This window comes from Monodon monoceros, unplaced genomic scaffold, assembly GCF_005190385.1.
Source record: "Monodon monoceros isolate NGI ecotype Baffin Bay Population unplaced genomic scaffold, NGI_Narwhal_1 Super_Scaffold_1, whole genome shotgun sequence".
Taxonomy (NCBI): Eukaryota; Metazoa; Chordata; class Mammalia; order Artiodactyla; family Monodontidae; genus Monodon; species Monodon monoceros.
Window position 1 is genome coordinate 38,549,010 of NW_021703765.1, and position 12,049 is coordinate 38,561,058.

At 38.6% G+C, this 12,049-nt stretch overlaps 1 protein-coding gene across 12 annotated transcripts in view; it reads right to left on the reverse strand.

Moving 5' to 3' along the window:
• Positions 1–12,049, reverse strand: part of DTNA (dystrobrevin alpha) — a 391,329-nt gene that overhangs the window by 38,411 nt on the left and 340,869 nt on the right. For 3 of the 12 annotated variants that reach the window (XM_029231330.1, XM_029231329.1, XM_029231338.1), the window contains 2 exons: positions 10,843–10,920; positions 10,189–10,281 (listed from right to left, as the gene is read on the reverse strand). The exons of 8 other annotated variants lie outside the window; for them this stretch is intronic. In XM_029231330.1, the coding sequence (XP_029087163.1) occupies positions 10,189–10,281; positions 10,843–10,920 (171 nt within the window). The remainder of the gene's footprint in view (positions 1–10,188; positions 10,282–10,842; positions 10,921–12,049) is intronic. One more of the 12 variants, XM_029231340.1, reaches the window with a different exon arrangement.

Consider the following 12,049-nt stretch of genomic DNA (forward strand, 5'->3'; position numbering starts at 1 on the left):
TCAGCCTCCAGTGATCCCCCACTCCTGGTATTGTGTAATCCTCTTCATTTATTGTAGTATGACTGGACTTAACAGACTTAATTCTAATGAATAGAATGTGGCAGAAGTAATGGAAGGTAACTTCCAAGATTAGGTTATAAAAAGACCCTGGCTTCTGTCTTGGGCATGTTTTCTCTCTCTCGAGCCCTTCTGGATTGCTTGCCCTGTGGGAAGCTGGATGCCATGGCACAGGCGGCTCTGTGGAAAGGCCCACGTGAGGAGGAGCTGAAGCCAGCCAGTAACCATGGGTCTGGATCCCCTTTGGTAGAGCCTTTAGATGAGATCACAGCCCACCCACAGCTTGATTACAACCTCGAGAAAGTCCTGAGCCAAACATGGATTCCTCACCCACGGTGTTTGTTGTTTTAAGCTGCTGAGCTTTTGGGTAATTTGTTATACAGCAATACACAATGAATATAATTCTCATCTACAATACTACTACCCAGGTAACTTGCCATTTTATATTTACTTCCAGAGAAGTAGAATTATGGTAGTGGCTTCTAATGACAAGAGTGGGAATCATTTAGTGTCTCCTATAAATTTATAAAAATTCTTCCTGTTAGAATAAGAATAATCTGACCCCTTAAAAAAATGAATGCAAATAGAAGCATTTTCAACTCTCCCAGAGAGTTGATATTTCAGAAAGCCCTTCACGTAAGACTAAGTTTTGGGTGCCACTAAAAAAAAATTCTGTGAAACATACCAGTAACACTAATCCTGTTAATAGACTAGTTGGTCATAGTTTAGTTTATCAGTTATTATGGTGAGTATCAGGCCAGGATCAAGATTAGAAACCAGTTCCTCTCAATCCCCAAATATACTTATATTCTCCACTGGCTTATATTTAAGCCTGTTCCTTAAAGAAAAAAAGTCAATACTCATGGTTATACGTTAAAAATGACACACTTCTATGCCAATGTTAAGGTTTTAAAAATTATCCACTGAAAGACTTGGATCCATATAAAGTAATACACATTTATATTATTTTTGTACACTTACATAAAAAGCAAACATGCAACATAGTCTTTCAACCTTTGTTCTAAAGTGAGAAGATGAATGAAAATCATTATGAACTTTCAGCATATTAGCTATGTCACTTAGCTCTTCTCTGCTTGGTGGAATCTGTTACCGTAACATTTTTTTCTGGTCATTTGGAAGATATTCCTGTTTCCCTTATCTATGCGCTAGTCTATATTCCTCACATATGTAAACTGTACCTGTTCTTATCCTGAATTCTTCCACTAGATTTAGCCCTTTTCTCTAAGTTACCGTATCCTACCTAGAATATTCCTGAATTTCTCCATTTACCAAGTCACTTCTTCATCGTCAGAAAAAGAGCCTTCACTTTCCTGCTGCCTAAATGAGACAATGCATGTAAAAAACGTCAAGCTGGCATGATGCCTAGAACACATTAAATGCTCAAAAATATTAGGTAATACAATTTTATTATTATTTTGCCTCTTGAGTAACCTGTTCAGATTCATTAATGATTCTTGGCTCCTTCAAAATGTCATGTACAATCCAACAGCTATCTAGAGCAGGGCTTCTCAAACTTTAGTGTGTATACATATCACGTAGGGATCTTGTGAAAATGCAGTCTCTGGTTCTGGAGTGGGGGTGGGGTGGGGGGGTAGGATGGGACCCCAGAATCTGCATTTCCAACAAACTCTCAAGATACGTTGGTATTGCTGGTCCAAGGACAACACTTTGAGTAGCAAGGATCTAGAAGATCTTGAAAATAAAATGGAAAAGTTAAACACATGAAATGAACCCCAAATGTAAGCCATATAAAAGACATCATTTTTCATATCCATATAGCATTGTGATATTTTCACACAAATTCCCTTAAGACAGATATTCTAGGATTCAGGGCTCACCTATGTGTAGTATTAATCCCAGTGGATTGAGATTTCAACGAGCATACAAATTTAAAGTCGGAATAAGAAACTATTTTTACTAGCAAAAGGCTGAATTAGTTCTGGACAATGGAGGCTTTAAAACAGATGTTTAAAGCAGATGTGTTAGGACTTCCCTGGTGGCGCAGTGCTTAAGAATCCACCTGCCAATGCAGGGGACACAGGTTTGAGCCCTGGTCCAGGAAGATCCCACATGCTGCAGAACAACTAAGCCCGTGCACCACAACTACTGAGCCTGCACACCTAGAGCCTGTGCTCCGCAATGAGAAGCCACTGCAATGAGAAGCCCGCGCACTGCAACGAAGAGTAGCCCCCAATCACCTCAACTAGAGAAAGCCCGAGCACAGCAACGAAGACCCAACGCAGCCAAAAATAAATAAATAAATAAATAAAAAGAAAAGCAGTGTGTTATAAAACACGTCTGCCCTCTGCAGTGGTTAAAAATAATAACTGTTCTTGTTACAGCTTCAATGAGAAAGTGAAAGTTTTTGCTGTCCTTACTTTAAACATAAAACCACCCAAAAAAGAAACAATTTAATTTGATTTTAACACATTGGTCATTTTCTGGCTGCTGTATTAGAGACCATATGCCTAACTCAACACAGTTTGTGTAGACAACAAGGCCCAAAGCTCCAAGCCCAGGACGATGATCTGTTTGAATGCCTGAAAGTGACTTTGTCAAAAACATTTGTGTTTTGATAAATAAATAATAAAAAAAACCTTGATAAAAAACCTCATGATAAAAGTGCCTTTTATCATGAATGACCAGCAAGTATAAATAATATGAAGATTATATCAAAAAAAAGCCTCCTGGGAATGTAAGAAGGGAAGTTATGGAGTTTCATCTAGTAAGCTATAACTCATACTTCCCCTGCCTCTCCTTCCTCCAGCACCGAGTGAATGAGGGGTGGAGTGATGTATTGCCCCTTTGTGCACACAAACGATTTATAAGTCCACATGTGCCATTTCAGTACGTTCGCATTATACAAGGGTGAATGAGGCGTTCACCTAATAAATTCCATTATTTCAAGACTTCAATTACAAATAGTCGGAAATGAATGGCCAATAATTCCCTAAATCATTAAAGAAATACCAATTCCAACATTGTCTCTATCCCTGCCTATTCATTTCCAGACTTTATAATCAGTAATCTTATTACAAGACCATGATGAATTTAAAAGGGTCTGCTGTGTAGACTGCATTTCAGAATAGGGAAATCCATTACATTGAAAGCTCTCCACTTTCTGCCTTAAATACATGGCCAGCGTCTGTTGCTAGTGATTTCAAAATGGCATCTAGGAAACTCAAGTGGCCCCAGCTGAGCTAGGGCTTCCTAAATTGTTATTTAGCAGGGATTTCTGGGAACTCAAGGTTTGTTCACATTTCTCTGGTTTCTCTGCAGGCCTGTTTCCCTGGCAGTCCAGGGGTTAGGACTCTGTGCTCTTACTGCCAAGGGCCGGGGTTCAAGCCCTGGTTGGGGAAGTAAAATCCTACAAGCTGCACGGCCAAAAAGAAAAAAAAATCAGAATAAATGTAAAAAAAAAAAGTATTTGTCTATACTTGAGTCATGAAGAGATTCACCTAGGTTTAAAAAAAAAAACAAAAAACACAAATAATAATGTGATCTAAAGGGCACCAGAAATACTTCTTCATTTTTCCTTCATATTTTTTCCATTTGTCTGAATGGTGACAGGAACTTTAGAGATTACTTTTTAAGGTCATTAAGTGTCACTACTCTTTTATTAAAATGCAAATAGCTATTAGGAGGATTACTGCCTGAGAAGGCATTATTAGTTAGTACTTAAGTGGAGGATGACTTTCTCAGGGTATGTCCTGTCTTTCACAGTTGGTTGAGAGCAAAATGCCATAGGAATCTTCATGGATAATAATAATAATAAAACAACTTACCATAACAATGGCTTCTCTATAGAGGTGCCTTCAAACTCCTTTATCAAGACCCTGACTTTGATAACCCACTATGTTACAATCATCCACCAAGGCCATGCCTTCTACCTCTACAAATTCACAAATTCCTCCATTTCCTTCCATTCCAGCTGTCACCAATGTGGCCCAGGCCACCATCATCTCATCCTGAGTGAGTGTAAAGTCCTCTCAATAGGTCACTCTGATTTGAGAGTTATTCTTTCCTCCAATTCATTTCCTGTCCTCAAGTCATCGATCTTTTAAAAGTAAAGTTGGCTGTAACATTCTTATGCATAAAATTCTTAATAGGTTCTCATTTTTCAAATTCCTAAATAAGACTTATAAGGTCCTGCATAGTCTAGCTTCATCCTTTACCCCCGTGGCCTTAACGTACTTAACTTCCTCAAATGAACCATATTCTCTCTGTCCTGAATGGTCTCTCTGTCTCCTCCACTCACTTCTGCTTGGCTAATTCCTCTTCATTCTGGTATTGGCTTTGGCTTCCATTTCCTGCCCTCATGTCCGACCTCCAAATTCAGGTCCATTGCTCCTTATATATTCTATAGTCCTCTGCACTTTGCTGCCCTTGTTATAGCTGTTATCTCTTTGTTTTTTTTAAGATTGGGGTATAGTTGCTTTACAATGTTGTGTTAGTTTCTGCTGTACAACAAAATGAATCAGCTACATGTATACATATATAGCCTCCCTCTTGGACCTCTCCCCCCACCAATTCCCGCCCATCTAGGTCACCACAGAGCAGCGAGCTGAGCTCCCTGTGCTATACAGCAGGTTCCCAGTAGCTTTCTATTTTACACATGGCAGTGTATATATGTCAATCCTAATCTCCCATTCATCCCACCTCCCCTTCCCCCCATGTCCACAAGTCCGTTCTCTATGTCTGCGTCTCTATTGCTAAAAAAAAAAAAAAAGCAAGACTACTTTATAAATGATGTTGCATTCTTCTCCTTGCATTTTAATTGCCCTTTTCACTTGTCTTTATCCTTCACTAAACTGTAACTTCTTTGAGGACAGAATGGTTCAATCTCTTCTCCCTTGGAACTTGAGTGTTTTGCACAGTGCTTAGAACATAGCAGGAACTACCCAAGAATTAGCTGGACAAAAGAACAAATAAAGGTTGGCTCACTTCTGACATTCTTCAGAAGGTTTACATTTTTAGGATTCTAAGGAAATGTTTTTCTCAGAAGTCTAGTTCTATAACTGAAGGTCCTAAACATTTTACAAAAGAAAAGGAGTAGTGTTAACAAGGAAATGAAAACTCATAAAAGAAGATACTTTTCAATACGTGTGGATAATAATTTCTTTTTCCTTTCTGCAGCTTGCAATAAACTTATACTTTTCAAAATCACAACATTTACTGAAAAGAGTCAAATCTTAGCCTACACATTAAAAATATTAAAGGACATACAATTCAGTGGATTCAGTGTAGAAGCATGCTATGGACTGAATTGTCTCTCCTCACATTCATGTGTTGAAGCCCTAATCCCCAGTGCCTTAGAATGTGGCTGTGTTTGGAGATGGGAATTTAAAGAGGTAATTAAGGTTAAATGAGGTCCTAAGGGTGGGGGCCTAATCCAATATGACTGGTGTCCTTATGAGAAGAAGAAGAGACAACAAGGATGTATGTGCACAGAGAAAAGGCCATGTGAGGACATAGCAAGAAGGCAGCCATCTGCAGGCCAAGGAGAGAGGCCTCAGCAGAAGCAGCCCTGCAGGCTCCATGGTCTTAGACTTCTAGCCTCCAGAACTGTGAGAAAATAAACTTCTGTTGTTCAAGCCATGCAGTCTGCTGTACTTTGTTACAGTAGCCATAGTGAACTGATACAAAGTGGAAAAGGTCAGAGAACATTAAAAAATTAAAAAAAAATTTTTTTGCCCAACATCACTTTTAGTTTTTTTTTGCCCCTTATTAGTTGCTTTTGTCACATCAGTGACTTGCTGCTTCTCGTCTTTATCCACATTTATCACTTCTACTCAAGTCAAGTTTAATACTTTACTTTTTCACCTATTTTATACTCTTACACTAAATGTTCAATTTCAGGGCTAATTTATAATAGGTGATTTTTTTAATAGCAAAAAGTATTTTTCTAGTAAAAAAGATTTTCTGAGGACTCCTAACAATTTTGTTTAGGGTGAGTGGGAATTTTATATCTGTGGCACTATCAATATTCTCCAACATCAATGGACATTTATTGGGCACTTACTGTGTGCCAGGCACTGTGCTAGGTGCCAGAGAGATGGTGGTAAACAAGTCCGAGAAGGTCTGCCCCATAAGAGGAAGGTAGGAGTGAACCAACCAACCAAGGAACCAATGATAACAGTTATGACAAGAATGAAATAAATAGTATTCCATGATCAGACTAATATGGGAGACCTACCTGAGTAGGGAGGTGCCTTTAATCAGAGTCTGGAAGCCAGAGAAGGAGCCAGTTCATGTGTGTGTGGAAGGAAAGGGCAGGAGGAAAATGGGGAAGAATGTTCTAGGCATAGGGGAAGAACTAGTATCATGGTCTTTGAGGCAGTTTTAGGAATTTTTTTAGGAAATGATGAAAAGCTGATGTGACTAAATATTGTGGTTGAGTGGGAGAACCCCATGAGAGCTGGGGCTGGGAGAGGGGTAGGCGAGGGCTAGATCACACACAGGCTTGCAGCCCCGGTGATGGGTCTGGGCTGTGAACTAAGTGCCATAGGACTCTAGTAAAGGAAGCAAGTGAGCAAGTAACAACTTAGACCTCATATGTGAAACCCGGAAATAGGCGTCAAAATGTCCCATTTCTTGTACTTGAGAAAAACATAAGCAGGACAGATATCAACCTAATTATATGAGATCAGGGGTCTAACAAAGTGACAGCAACCGATCATGACGTCAAAGTATAGACTGTACCCTTTCACTGTACTGCTTCCCTCCCTTACACAAGGGGCCTTTTCAGAGTTGAGAGAAACGTGCCAGAAGCTTCTGACTGGTAAGTATCAAGGCTTAAAACTATGGTTAGAGTTGGAATTTCTGGGCTGGTTTGCAACCTCCTTTGGTCTGCCTGCCACCATCTGTCCTATAAGCCACTAGCAAGCCTGGACACCTGATAAGCTTTAGGAGAGGCCAGAAAAAGCCCTCACTGGATAACTCTGAGACCTCTCCTCCCCCAGTGAAGAAGGTACTTGAAAACCATTAAGGCTTTTAAAACTTCACTTAGGAATTAGGAAGACAGTAGGACTTTGCCCTTGATCTACAGTTTATTTATTTGGCTTATCTGACATCAGAACCAGCAAGGGCACATAAGAATATCTTTAATTTAGCAGCAAACTATTTACGGATGAGTCAGTTTCCCATTGTGCTAAGCAGTTGATATAGGGGAGAAGGCCCCTACGCTGAGTGAATTAGGAGCATATATGAATACTTACAAAAACACACCTTTCAAGCAAGAACAACTATTAGATTTCTCTTTATAGACCATCTCATGAAGGGTGCACAGACAGGAAGGCCGAGGCATGAGGTGGAAAACAGATGAGACTCAATATCAGAAGACCTTGCTGGCAGGTGACCTTGGATAAGTCACTTGATGTCTTGTAACCGGGCATTTTCTTATCAGTGAAATGGCAATAATAATATCCAAACCTACAGGGCTTTGACAAGCAGATTAAATAATGTGTGGGAAAGGGCTTTGTCATTTTTGAAGCACTTCATAAATGTAAAATTTATTATTCATATTCTGGCTGCTGTGATGATGTCCAAGAGGCTGAAGAGAAAATTTTTGTCTTTTTGAAGCTTACAACTAAAATGAGAAATCACAAGGCACAGAACTAAATACATAATTGGTAACTTATGAACAACCGCTATTTCTATTACTAGTATGTGCTCAAAATATTTGTTAAAATGAAACACAAATAATACAATGGGATATGCAATTTCACTAAATAGAGATGTGGTGGATGCAGCTGTGGAATGTCCAGAAGAGCTTTCTGGAGGGCATGCATTTATGTAGGTTTTATAAGATGCAATGTATCACAGTGGTTATGAGTTTGGGATCAGCTAGATAAAAGTCGAAATCCCGGCCCCACTGTGTAGTAGCTATGTGCCTGTGGGAGAGTCATGTAAACTCTCTAAACTGATACCTTTACTGATCGATAAAATGGGAATGAGAGTATCTACCGGCTTATCTAAGGACCAGGGGAAATTATGTAAATAAAGTTTTAAACACAGTGCTTATCATGAGGCAAATGCTTTAAAAAACGGTGGCTCTTGTAATTACTACCATTATAGATCTCACCACAGTTGAATGACGGTTAAGCATCAGAGCTATAATAATGATAAAGGAGGGGAGACATCACTGCTTCTCTTACAGAATCCTGGCAGATGTGGGGAATGGTTAGGATCTAATTAAATGGAAAGGAAAGGGAAGGAGCAAACTGAGAAAAGAGAAGTCGGAATTTTTTAAGGATGGAACAAAGTGATGAGAATTATGGAGGGCAGTAGCTTTTAAAAACAAGTCAGCTTCATTGATCAGTCTTAAATTCTGCTTTGTTTTCAAAATACAAGTCACATCTATCTTTCATCAAGTCGATGTAAGGTGTCTCTACTGAGACCGTTTTACAGTCTTAAGTGACCATCAAGTCACTATGATTAACCACTTGAGGAGGGAAAAGGGCTGGGAGTGACAAACTCTGCACTTTCCTCTTTGGAGATTTCTCTGTTACAACTTTAATTAAGAAAAGGTCAAAGAAGAGTGGTGGAAATTACCGGAGTGTGCTAGAATTTTGGACACACACTCCAAAGGACAGGAGAGGACAGGGTGTGAGATCACATCATTGCATTCAGACATGATTGAATCTTTATCGACTATATCCTGCTTTGAAGATTACCAACACAAATTTTGGGGGGGCGTTAATTGTTCTATTGTTTCAGCTACCATATAACATTGGGGAACCAAATTCACTGGGAATAAGATGAAAACCATCACTCCACTTGTAGTTTTGAGAGGCTGAGAGGTAAGAAAGAAGAGGAACTGTTCGATCTACCAGCTGGGAAAATTTGAACAAAGAGATGGGCTTAGCTGAAGAGTGCATTTTTATCTCCTGAAAGAGTAGCATATAGTATAAAATTAAACCAGTACACTGGTTATATACCTATATTTTAAAAAGTTCAAATTAAGATAAATATATAACTATTAAAACAAATAAATGTTCATCAGTGTATCACCTAAAGTCATCTCATGTACTAATCTTGCAAAAAATAGTTCTAAGGCATCAAGGGAGGAAAGTTCTAGAAACAAAGAAGTGGTTAACAATACCAAGTGGTGAGGGTGATGAATGCCAAATGTTTGAGGGATGCTTTCTGTGACACAGTAGAAGAAAGGGGACCAATTTTAAAGGCAATTTAACCCATTGGCTCACTTAATAGTTATAATGGCAAAAAATCCATAGGCTCTCAGTTCAGAGAAAATGTATTAGGGTTATTAAGTAAAATCGAATATTTCTAAGGAACTGGTTTGCTAAACATATTTGTAAAACAGTTGTCTAAACTAGGATGAAACATGATAATTATACAGTTTGTGCATTTATTTTCATTCAAATTGGAAATGTATATTTATTATTAACTAACTTGAACCAATGGGAGGAATCTACTATGTCACAACTAAAATAGAAAGGGAAAAACTCTAGGAATGCCTTTATTCTATTACATAAGGCTATCTGAATTCACACATTTAACACATTGGAAAGTAAGCTTTGAATACTGTGGGACTTGAAAGCAGGCTGTTTCAGGATGACTACCCTGAAACATTTGTAAGAGAAGAGTTGAAAGACAATTTCTCCCACTGTTATCATTGTTGATGAAATGATTTCCATGGTATAATCCCATCCTATCGCTTTTCCTCTTCTTCACTTCTATCTTAAGGGAATGCAGGATTGTTCTCCAAATCAGTAGAAACACACAAGTCCTTGGAATAAGACAAATTCCTGCATCACTGTCATGTGGTAATTTGACATGGCACATGTAACACAGAACTGACCGGTGGGACCCAGAGTCTCGCATCTCCCTAGATGCTAATATTTAGCACAGCACCCGCTTACATGAGTTGTCCCTTTAGCTAAGATATAAACAAAAATGTGAATTCTATGGTACATTAATGGGCAGTGTCCAAAGTAATATCACAAGACATTTTAATTGGATCAGTTAAAAAAATGCTTTAGTGACACCTCTGGCATCCAGTGACTTTGCCCCTTGCTGAGACTGCTTGTCAAGAGATCAGACTGTTTCCCTCTCGCAGGACAGTCAAGCAGCCAAACCTGCACTAACCATGATGGGTTGTTCCGGAGCATGTTGACATACAACCCGATGAGAACATGTTCATCAGCTAGCCTGTCTGCCACATTCAGACTGTACTGTATCCTGAAACAGGGCAGGAGGAAAGAAAGGGTGTTGTTAGGACAGGTGGACAGAAATAAGCAGGGCAGGTAGGAGTGAGTTTGTGGTCGAAAAGGCATCTAGAAAACCAAGCAAGTAAAGGAAAACTAAGCGATGTTCTATGAAAAAACACAAGCAAAATCCAAGCAATGAAATTCACAATGCCATTTCACTCTTTAAAAATAGATTTTCACTTAGGTCAAGTAACTTTTAAGAAAACAGAATTGCATTCTTCAAACCACTAAGGCCAAGAAATTCATTTGTACAGTAAATACACTGAAATAGGCTGCAAGCAAAGATTATCCTTTGGAAAATCAAATCTGAAGCTTAGTCATTTTAAAAAAGGAAAAGGAAATCAGGGAAAGCGAGTAACAACACAGATGTGTCTACTCAAAATAACTACTTGGTGCTGTTAATGGGGTTATAACAGAGCTGCTTTGACTAAATCAAAGATGGTCTTTCAAACACAAAGCATCTTTGACACAAGAAATCAGCATTTTTAGTTTAGTTAATTCAGGGTTCCAGAACACTCTGGCTTTAACTTACCCTTTGCCCTTCAGCAAAGCTGGAGCAGCCCTAGCCAGCAGTTTGCTCTGCTCGACTTCACTGTCCTTGGGAGGAGAGCTGGTTAATAAGATGGGAAAGCCAAGAAGAGCGTAAACTCGGCAATGCATTCAAGAATAGAAACTGGCAACAGAAACTCCCAAGACTACTTCCAAGCTCCATTTGGACAGCTCTTTCATTACTTTGAAATGTTCAAGATGTTTTCAGATTTCCACATAACTGAACTAGGAGCAGCAACCTGGCCTGAGAACCACAATTACAATTACACAAGCCGCTATGATCCCAGATTTGACCTCTGCTATTTGCTAAACAAATAGATTGCATGTGCCCAGACACAATGACAATTCATTCAGCGTTCATGACAGACTATCCTGTACACAGTCCAACAGTTCACTAAGTCCTGCCAGCCTTCAGATCCCACACAAGAAGCTTATTTCTCCAGCCTGCCCTCTATTCTCCGACTTTCTGTGTTGAGCAGAGAATTGAAAATTACCTAGAGATTGGTGTCATATTAAAAGTGTTTTGCTACTTTAGGCACAAGTCACCTGACCTTGGCTGTGAAGCTGTGAAGAAAACTTTCAGAGAAACAGAGAAATAAACCCTTGAGCCTTATAAACATATATTCATACTCCTTGTGTCTATAACTGGTGAAGAAGAGTCCAATGAATAGGGCAAATTCTTATCATTTTAGATTTATTAGGAAGAACACTCACGTTAACTGGCAATTTTAATGAAAAATTAAAAGTTTAATGTAGCTTTATTAAAGGAAAATAGAAATATAAATAATAATAAAGTGTGGCCAAGCCAACGGCATGCAAAATTTATATAATATAAATGAATTTATAACTATAATGAATAGGCATGTTCATTGGGAAATATGATATTGATTCTTAGTGCTATAACTGTACTTGTAATGTGCTTAAAGAGAGCTTCTTCTTTTGTAGGTTAGAAATTTGCCCTGCAACACTGGTGTACTTAAAACCATCCCTTTCTCCCTTCATGGAGAATACAAAAATTAAGTGTCTGACTTTGTTTGAATACCAAGTTTTTAATTACTTGCATTGAAATTATTAGATTTTTACCACAAACTTCCGTAACTTTTCAAGAAGTTATAAATCTCTATATATAAAAGAATGGTTAATAAAGCAGTTAAAAATCTTAAAAACTTTAAAAGTTTTACTACAAACTA